At 61.5% G+C, this 9,837-nt stretch overlaps 1 protein-coding gene across 2 annotated transcripts; it reads left to right on the top strand.

Moving 5' to 3' along the window:
* Positions 1 to 3,927: 3,927 nt before the first annotated feature.
* Positions 3,928 to 9,785, top strand: ZFTRAF1 (zinc finger TRAF-type containing 1). Of its 2 annotated transcripts, XR_014688249.1 has the most exons (4): positions 3,928 to 4,196; positions 5,286 to 5,497; positions 7,883 to 8,600; positions 8,744 to 9,785. XR_014688249.1 is itself a non-coding variant. In XM_084540485.1 (3 exons), exons 1-3 carry the CDS (start codon positions 3,976 to 3,978, stop codon positions 8,272 to 8,274), a joined length of 825 nt encoding a protein of 274 aa, XP_084396611.1. In that variant the 5' UTR covers positions 3,928 to 3,975; the 3' UTR covers positions 8,275 to 9,785. The 2 variants fall into 2 exon arrangements, 1 of the variants encoding a protein (XP_084396611.1); XM_084540485.1 differs by having other exon boundaries at positions 7,883 to 9,785.
* Positions 9,786 to 9,837: the final 52 nt, after the last annotated feature.

The raw sequence follows: 9,837 nt of genomic DNA, 5'->3' as shown, positions 1-9,837 counted from the left end.
CAAAAAAAACATCCCAGAGCCCCCCCCTTCCAAAAAAAGGGCCTTGAATCCCCTTCCCCCCCCCCCCCCCAAAAAAAAAGGGTCCCAGAGTCCCTACCCCAAAAGGGGTCTGGACCCCCCCACTTCAAAATAAGGATCCTGGGACCCCCCATCCCCTAAAAGGGTCAAGACCCCCCCCAAAAAAAAAAAGTGTCCCAGACCCCCCCCCAGAAAACAAGGCCCAGGACCCCCCCCTCCACCCCAAAAAGGACCTCGGGATCCCCCCCCCCCAAAAAAAAAAGGCCCCTGGACCCCCCCAAAAAGGGTCTCAGACCCCCCCCCCCCAAAAAAAAAGGGTTTTGGAGTCCCCCCCCTTTTTAATTGACCCCCCCCAGAAGATTTTGGGGCTTCCCACGCCTGGGACAAAACCACCAGGTTTCACCCCAAAAAAAAATTGGGGGGGGGGGGAGCTCCCTGGCCATGCTCAGCTCCATTTTGGGGTCAGAAAGCCAAAAATCGGCGTCTCCCAGTGCTGGGGGGGGGCCGCCCTGCTGAGGACGCTCGTTAGCCTTCGCGTAATTAGCGGCGGTAATTAGCGGCGGGACGCTGCAGCGCCGGGGCAGCCGGTTGTGCCGGCGGTGCCAGCAGTGGCAGCAGTGCTAGCAGTGGCAGTAGTGGTTGCAGTGTGAGCAGTGGCAGCAGTGCTAGTAGTGGTAGCAGTGGCAGTAGTGGTGGCAGTGCCACTAGCAGTGGTAGTAGTGGGAGCAATGCTAGTAGTGGCAGCAGGGGTGGTAGTGGCAGTAGTGGTAGCAGTGCCACTAGCAGTGCTAGTAGTGGCAGTAGTGGTTGCAGTGTGAGCAGTGGTAGCAGTGCAAGCAGTGGCAGCAGTGCTAGTAGTGGTGGTAGTGGCAGTAGTGCTAGCAGTGCTACCAGCAGTGCTAGTAGTGGTAGCAGTGGCAGCAGTGCCGGCTGTGCTAGTAGTGGCAGTAGTGCCAGTAGCGGTAGCAGTGGCAGTAGTGGTAGCAGTGCGACTAGCAGTGGTAGTAGTGGTAGCAGTTCGAGCAGTGGTAGCTATGCTAGTAGTGGTAGCAGTGCCACCAGCAGTGCTAGTAGCGGTACCAGGGGCAGCAGTGCCAGCAGTGCTAGCAGTGTGAGTAGTTGTAGCAGTGCCACCAGCAGTGCTAGTAGCAGTAGCAGCAGTGCCAGCAGTGGCGGTAGTGGTAGCAGTGCCACTAGCAGTGCCAGTAGTGCCAGTAATGGTAGCAGTGCCAGCAGTGGCAGTAGTAGTAGCAGTGCTAGTAGCGGTACCAGTGTCAGCAGTGCCAGTAGTGCTAGCAGTGCGAGCAGTGGCAGTAGCGGTAGCAGTGCTAGCAGTGCCAGCAGCAGTGCTAGCAGTGTGAGCAGTGGCAGTAGTGGTAGCAGTGCCACCAGCAGTGCTAGTCGTGGCAGTGCTAGCAGTGGCAGTAGTGCTAGTAGTGGTAGCAGTGGTAGCAGTGGCAGCAGTGCCGGTGTCTCCTGGGTGCCAGGATCAGTGCCGGGCACGCTGCGGTTTTGGGGTCGGTGGGACGGGGTGTGGGGGGGTGCCGGGTGCCCGCGGGGCGCCCTGGCTGCTCCTGAAGAGGCGGATTTTGGGGAGCAAACCGGTGTTTTAGGGTTCCTGGCGCGGGATGGGGCCGTTTGCCTGTCTCTTGCGGGGTCCCCCCGCAGCGCGGCCCTGCTGCCACCGCGCGGTGCCCCCGTTAGCGATACCCGACCCATGGCAGCTTCCGGGCCCGTTTTCCCCCGAATCGCCCCCAAATTGCCCCATTTCCCCCTCCAGTTGCCCCCCCAAACTACCCTCCCAAATCACCCTCCCAAATCGCCTCCTTTTCCCCCAAATTGCCCCAAATCCCCTAATTTTCCCCCAAGTCACCCCCAAATCATCCCATTTTCCCCCCAATCGCCACCCAATCACCCCATTTTCCCCAAAATCCCCCCAATCCCCCCCATTTTCCCCCAAAATCCCCCCCAAATCATCCAATTTACCCCAAATCACCCCATTTTTCCCCAATCGCCCCCCAATCACCCCATTTTCTCCCCAAATACCCTCCAAATCACTGAATTTTCCCCTAAATCCCCCCAAATTCCCCCCAAATTGCCCCAAATCACCCAACTTTCCCCCAAATAACCCCCAAATCACCCCACTTTCCCCCAGTTGACCCCCCCAATCGTCCCCCAATTGCCCCCTTTTCTCCCCAAATCACTGAATTTCCCCGAAATCACCCCATTTTCCCCCCAATTGCCCCATTTTCTCCCCAAATCACTGAATTTTCCCCCAAATCACCCCATTTTCCCTCCAATTGCCCTCCAGTTGCCCCATTTTCTCCCCAGTTCCCCCCAACTCACCCCAAATCCCCCCATTCTCCCCCAAATCTCCCCCAAATGCCCCAAATCCTCCCCAACCCCCCCCCCATTTCTCCCCGCCCCATACCCGCTGACCCGCGCCCTCTCTCCTCGCCCCCGCAGTGCCCCAACGGGCACCTGATGCAAATCCCCCCCAACTCACCCCAAATCCGCCCATTCTCCCCCAAATTTCCCCCTAACCCCCCACCCCGTCCCCCGCTGACCTGCACCCGCTCTCCTCACCCCGCAGTGCACCAACGGGCATCTGATGCAAATCCCCCCCAACTCACCCCAAATCACCCAATTTTCCCCCAAATCTCCCCCAAATCCCCCCATTCTCCCCCAAATCTCCCCCAAATCCCCCCATTCTCCCCCAAATCCCCCCATTTCTCCCCGCCCCATACCCGCTGACCCGTGCCCGCGCTCCTCGACCCCGCAGTGCTCCAACCGGCACCTGATGCAAATTCCCCCCATTCTCCCTCAAATCCCCCCATTCTCCCCCAACTCACCCCAAATCACCCAATTTTCCCCCAACTCACCCCAAATCCCCCAATTCTTCCCCAAATCTCCCCCAAATGCCCCCCAAATCTCCCACAGATGCCCCAAATTCCCCCCAAACCCCCTATTTCCCCCCCACCCCATACCCGCTGACCTGCACCCGCTCTCCTCGCCCCCGCAGTGCCCCAACGGGCACCTGATGCGAATCCCCCCCAACTCACCCCAAACCCCCCATTCTCCCCCAAATCTCCCCCAAATCCCCCAATTTCCCCCCAAATCACCCAATTTTCCCCCAAATCCCCCTATTTCCCCCCCCACCCCATACCCGCTGACCTGCGCCCGCTCTCCTCGCCCCGCAGTGCCCCAACGGGCACCTGATGCAAATCCCCCCCAACTCACCCCAAACCCCCCATTCTCCCCCAAATCTCCCCCAAATCCCCTCCAAATCCCCCATTCTCCCCCAAACTCCTCCAAATCCCCCCATTCTCCCCCAAATCCCCCCTAACCCCCCACCCCATGCCCACTGACCCGTGCCCGCTCTCCTCGCCCCGCAGTGCTCCAACGGGCACCTGATGCAAATCCCCCCCAACTCACCCCAAATCTCCCCCAAATCCCCCCATTCTCCCCCAAATCTCCCCCAAATTCCCCCATTCTTCCCCAAATCTCCCCCAAAATGCCCCCAAAATGCCCCAAATCCCCCCCAAATCCCCCCTAACCCCCTCCCCGTCCCCCGCTGACCCGCGCCCGCTCTCCTCGCCCCCGCAGTGCACCAACGGGCACCTGATGGAAATCCCCCCAACTCACCCCAAACCCCCCATTCTCCCCTAAATCTCCCCCAAATCCCCTCCAAATCCCCCATTCTCCCCCAAATCCCCCCTAACCCCCCACCCCATGCCCACTGACCCGTGCCCGCTCTCCTCGCCCCGCAGTGCTCCAACGGGCACCTGATGCAAATCCCCCTCAACTCACCCCAAATCTCCCCCAAATCCCCCCATTCTCCCCCAAATCTCCCCCAAATCCCCCAATTTTCCCCCAAATCCCCCTATTTACCCCCACCCCATACCCGCTGACCCGCGCCCGCTCTCCTCGCCCCCGCAGTGCACCAACGGGCACCTGATGTGCGCCGGCTGCTTCATCCACCTGCTGGCGGACGCGCGGCTGAAGGAGGAGCAGGCCACCTGCCCCAACTGCCGCTGCGAGATCAGCAAGAGCCTCTGCTGCCGAAACCTGGCCGTGGAGAAGGCGGTGAGCGAGCTGCCCTCCGAGTGCGGCTTCTGCGCACAGCAGTTCCCCCGCTCGCTGCTCGAGCGGCACCAGAAGGAGGAGTGCCAGGACAGGTACGGCACCGGGACGGGGATGGCATGGGGACAGGATGGCACTGGGACAGGTAGGGGATGGGAAGGAGGAGTGCCAGGACAGGTACGGCACCGGGACGGGGTTGGGGTGGGATGGGGATGGAAGGAGGAGTGCCAGGACGGGTATGGCACCGGGACGGGATGGGGATGGGGGTGGGAAGGAGGAGTGCCAGGATGGGTACGGCACCGGGACGGGATTGGGGTGGGACGGGGACGGGTATGGCATAGGGATGGGTAGGAGGAGTGCCAGGACAGGTACGGCATGGTGATGGCATGGGGACAGGATGGCATGGGGACAGGTAGGGGATGGGAAGGAGGAGTGCCAGGATGGGTATGGCACCGGGATGGGATGGGGACGGGATGGGGATGGCATGGGGACAGGATGGCACAGGGACAGGTAGGGGATGGGAAAGAGGAGTGCCAGGACGGGTATGGCACGGCCACGGCATGGGGACAGGATGGGGACGGGTATGGCATAGGGATGGGTAGGAGGAGTGACAGGACAGGTACGTCACGGCGATGGCATGGGGACGGTGTGGGGACAGGTAGGGGATGGGGAGGAGGAGTGCCAGGGTGGGTATGGCATGGGGATGGCATGGGGACAGCGCGAGGATGGGTATGGCATGGCACCGGGACAGGTATGGCAGAGCACAGGGACGGGCCCAGGACACGTATGGCACGGCACGGGGATGGGGATGGCACAGTATGGGGACAGGACTGGGACAGGCATGGCACCAGGACAGGGATGGGGACGGGTATGGCATGGCACTGGGACAGGTATGGCAGAGCATGGGGACATAACGGGACAGGCAGGGGACAGGGATGGGACAATTGGGGACAGGACGCGCGGTGAAGGTCTCCCGGCGCTCCCCACGCGTGCCGGAGGAAGGCAGCAGCGCGCGGCGAGCCCTCGGCACCGCTTCATCCCGCGCTGCAGCCCCTCCTCATCCTCACCCGTACTTCCACCGCGCGTCCCCGCTGGCGGCACTCACCCAACCCGCCCCGGCGGGCCCCAAACCCCCCCAAAAACACCCCGGTGGTGTCCCCTGACGGCCTGTCGGTGCCCCGCAGGGTGACGCAGTGCAAGTACAAGCGCATCGGCTGCCCGTGGCAGGGCCCCTTCCACGAGCTGACGGTGCACGAGGCCGAGTGCACGCACCCCACCAAGACGGGCAACGAGCTGATGGAGATCCTGGACGAGATGGACCAAACGCGCAAGAAGGAGATGCAGCTCTACAACAGCATCTTCAGCCTGCTCAGCTTCGAGAAGATCGGATACACAGGTACCGCGCCCCGCCACCGCGGTCCCTCCGAGCCATTTTGGGGGGGTTTATCGCCTTTTTTGGGGGGGTTCTCGCCTTTTTTTTTTTTTTTTTTTGCCTTTTTTGGGGGGTTTTCGCCCTTTTTTGGGGGTTTTCGCCTGTTTTTTTTTTTTTTTTTGCCTTTTTTGGGGGGTTTTCGCCCTTTTTTGGGGGTTTTCACCTTTTTTGGAGGGTTTTTCGCCTTTTTGGGGGGGGGTTCGCCTTTTCTGTTTTTTTTTTTTTGCCTTTTTTTTTTTGGCCTTTTTTAGCCTTTTTTCGGGTTTTTCGCCTTTTCTGTTATTTTTTCGCCTTTTTTGGGGTTTTTTTCGCCTTTTTTGGGGGGTTTTTCACCATTTTTGGGGGGTTCACCTTTTTTTGGGGGGGTTGCCTTTTTATTGGGGATTTTTGCCTTTTTTGGGGGCCTTTTACCTTTTTTGGGGGTCTTTCGCCTTTTTTTTTTTTTCCCTTTTTTTTTTTCAGCTTTTTGGGGGATTTTTCGCCTTTTTTGGGGGGACTTTTCACCTTTTTGGGGGGTCTTTCGCCTTTTTTTGGGGGGGTGCCTTTTTTTTTTTTTTCCCTTTTTTGGGGGGTTTTCGCCTGTTTTGGGGGGGGGGTTCTGCCCTTTTTTGGCGTTGCTCTTCCGAAGAAGAGCTTGCCGTGCTCCCTCATGGCTCCCCGCTCGTCTCCCGGGGGTTACCAAGCCCCCTCCTGCCCCCGAAAATGTGAGAGCCGGCCCCAAAACCCCGCGGTGTGCGGTGAGGGCGGTGTCCTGGTGGCTGCGGGCGCGGTGCTGAGCCTCGGAGCACCTCGGGGTGCTCAGCCCCAGGAGGAAAATGGGGTGAGGGGAGAACAGGGCCGGGGGGGGGGGATTTTCCTCTTCCTGGGGGGGCCGTGGAGCTGAGGGGGTGCTGTTAGGGTGTGGGGTCGCTCCGGCCCCGGTGCTGGGGCTGCAGGTGCTGCTCCCAGGACCACCATGGCTCCGGGGTAGCCCCCAGGGCCACCGTGACTCTGGGGTAGCCCCTGGGACCCCCATGACTTTGGGGTGCCCCCCAGGACCACTATGACTCCGGGGTAGCCCCCAGGACCACCGTGGCTCCGGGGTAGCCCCAAGGACCACCGTGACTTTGGGGTGCCCCCTGGGACCACCATGACTTTGGGGGCTCCCCAAAGACCACCATGACTTTCGGGTGCCCCCCAGGACCACCATGACTTTGGGGTGTCCCCAGGACCACTATTGCTCCAGGGTAGCCCTCCAGGACCCCTATGACTTTGGGGTGCCCCCTGGGACCCCCATGACTCTGGGGTGCCCCCCAAAGACCCCTATGACTCTGGGGTGCCCCCCAGGACCACCGTGACTCTGGGGTACCCCCAAGGACCACCATAGCTCCAGGGTAGCCCCGGGGCCACCGTGACTTTGGGGTGCCCCCCAGGACCACTATGGCTCTGGGGTATCTCCCAGGCCCCCCGTGACTTTGAGGTGGCCACCCAGGACCCCCATGACTTTGGGGTCCCCCCCAGGACCACCGTGGCTCCGGGGTAGCCCCCAGGACCCCCATGACTCCAGGGTGCCCCCCAGGACCACTATTGCTCTGGGGTAGCCCTCCAGGACCACTGTGACTCTGGGGTGCCCCCGAGGACCCCATGACTCTGGGGTGCCCCCCAAAGACCCCCATGACTCTGGGGTGCCCCCCAAAGACACCTATGACTTTGGGGTGCCCCCCAAAGACCCCCATGACTCTGGGGTGCCCCCCAGGACCACCGTGACTCTGGGGTACCCCCAAGGACCACCATAGCTCCAGGGTAGCCCCGGGGCCACCGTGACTTTGGGGTGCCCCCCAGGACCACTATGGCTCTGGGGTATCTCCCAGGCCCCCCGTGACTTTGAGGTGGCCACCCAGGACCCCCATGACTTTGGGGTCCCCCCCAGGACCACCGTGGCTCCGGGGTAGCCCCCAGGACCCCCATGACTCCAGGGTGCCCCCCAGGACCACTATTGCTCCGGGGTAGCCCTCCAGGACCCCCATGACTCTGGGGTGCCCCCGAGGACCCCCATGACTCTGGGGTGCCCCCCAAAGACCCCTATGACTCTGGGGTGCCCCCCAAAGACCACCATGGCTCTGGGGTGCCCCCGAGGACCGCTGTAACATTGGGGGCCCCCCAAAGACCACCATGACTTTGGGGTGCCCCCCAAGGACCCCCATGACTTTGGGGTGCCCCCTGGGACCACCATGGCTCCGGGGTAGCCCCCAAAGACCCCCATGACTCTGGGGTGCCCCTGATGACCCCCATATCTCCGCGGCGACCCCATCCCGGCGTTGCGGTGCCATCACTGACCCCCCTCTCCCCCCTCCTCTCCCCCCCACCCAGAGGTGCAGTTCCGCCCGTACCGCACGGACGACTTCATCACGCGGCTGTACTACGAGACGCCGCGCCTGACGGTGCTCAACCAGACCTGGGTGCTGAAGGCGCGCGTCAACGACTCGGAGCGCAACCCCAACCTCTCCTGCAAGCGCACCCTCTCCTTCCAGCTCATCCTCAAGAGCAAGGTCAACTCGCCGCTGGAGTGCTCCTTCCTGCTGCTGGAAGGGCCCTACGACGACGTCAAGATCAACCCGGTCATCTACCACTTTGTCTTTACCAATGAGAACAATGAGACGGAGTACATGCCGCTCCCCATCGTGGACTCGGTGGAGTGCAACAAGCTGCTGGCGGCCAAGAACATCAACCTGCGCCTTTTTATATTCCAGATCCAGAAGTAGGCGAGGCCGCGGCGCCACCGCGGCGGCGTTGGCAGCGGCGGCGCGACGGCAGCGCGGCGCCGTCGTGGCGGCGGCGTGGATGATGGCGGCGTCATCGTGATGCCATCACGGCGTCATCACGGCGCCGTTGTGGAGGTATCGTGGCGTCATGGATGATTTGCGGCGTCATCGGGGCGTCATCGTGACACCATTGTGGCATATTTGCGACGCCGTTGTGGTCCCATCATGATGTCATCATGGCGTCATCGTGGCGTTGTCGTGGATGATGGCGGCGTCTTCGCGGCGTCGTTGCGGCGCTGCTGTGAGGTTATCGTGGCGTCATCGGCGTCATCGGGGCGTTGTCGCGATGTCATCATGACGCCGTTGTGGCATATTTGCGACGCCGTTGTGGTCCCATCATGATGTCATCATGGCGTTGTCATGGATGATGGCGGCGTCTTCGCGGCGTCGTTGCGGCGCTGCTGTGAAGTTATCGTGGCGTCATCGGGGCGTCGTCGCCATGTCATCGTGACGCCATTGTGGTGTATTTTTGACGCCGTTGTGGCGCCATCGTGATGTCATCATGGCGTCATCGTGGCGTTGTCATGGATGATGCGGGGTCTTCGGGGCATCATCGCGACGCCGTCGCGGTGTCATCGCTGCGCTGTTGTGAAGTTATCGTGGCGTTATTGGCGTCATCGGGGCATCGTCGTGATGTCATCGTGACGCCATTGTGGCATATTTGCGACGCCGTTGTGGCGCCATCGTGATGTCATCATGGCGTCATCGTGGCATTGTCACGGATGATGGCGGCGTCATCGCCGCGCCGCTGTGAAGTTATCGTGACGTCATCATGGATGATTTGCGGCGTCATCGTGGCGTTGGCATGGATGATGGCGACGTCTTCGGGGCGTCATCGTGACGCCATCGCGACACTGTTGTGGCGCCATCGTGATGTCATCAGGGTGTTATCACGGTGTTGGTCATGGATGATGGCGGCGTCATCGCGGTGTCATCGTTGCGTCATCATGGCGTCATCATGGATGATGGTGACGTCATCGCTGTGTCATTGCGATGCCATCGTGACACCATCGTGACATTATCGTGGCGTCATCGGGGCATGATCACAGCGTCATCGTGATGTCATCGTGGCGCCATCATGGCATGGTCATGACGTCATCACGGCGTGGTCATGACGTCATCGCGGCGTTACCGTGACATCACCGTGGACGATCGTGACGTCATCGCGGCGTCATCGCCATGCCACCGCGGCGCCCCCACGGACGATCGCGGCGCCCTCGCGGCTCGACCTGACGTCACCGTGACGTCACCGTGACGGCGTCCCCGTGCCTCGCGCGCCGCGGTGCCCGCGCCTGCATGCCGCAGCAGCCACAGCCTTCCTCCTCCTCCTCCTCCTCCTCCTCCTCCTCCTCCTCCTCCTCCTCCTGGCCGCGGTGCGGGCGGCGCTCTGTACAGCGGGGGCTCTGTCTGTTTTACTAGGAGAATAAACCACGGGGGGGCTTTTCCAAGGAGTCGGGGGCCCAAAATTTTTTTGGGGGGGTTCCAACATTTTTTTGGGGGGCC

This window comes from Aythya ferina, assembly GCF_964211825.1.
Source record: "Aythya ferina genome assembly, contig: HAP1_SCAFFOLD_967, whole genome shotgun sequence".
Lineage (NCBI taxonomy): Eukaryota > Metazoa > Chordata > Aves > Anseriformes > Anatidae > Aythya > Aythya ferina.
The sequence above is the reverse complement of the archived record's forward strand: the minus strand, read 5'-3'. Positions and strand labels throughout refer to the sequence as shown.

Coding starts and splice junctions, on each gene's coding strand:
- ZFTRAF1 (XM_084540485.1), top strand. CDS start 3,976: ATGTGCGCCGGCTGCTTCATCCACCTGCTGGCGGACGCGCGGCTGAAG. Junction 4,197..5,285: donor AAGGAGGAGTGCCAGGACAG/GTACGGCACCGG, acceptor GGTGCCCCGCAG/GGTGACGCAGTGCAAGTACA. Junction 5,498..7,882: donor CGAGAAGATCGGATACACAG/GTACCGCGCCCC, acceptor CCCCCCACCCAG/AGGTGCAGTTCCGCCCGTAC.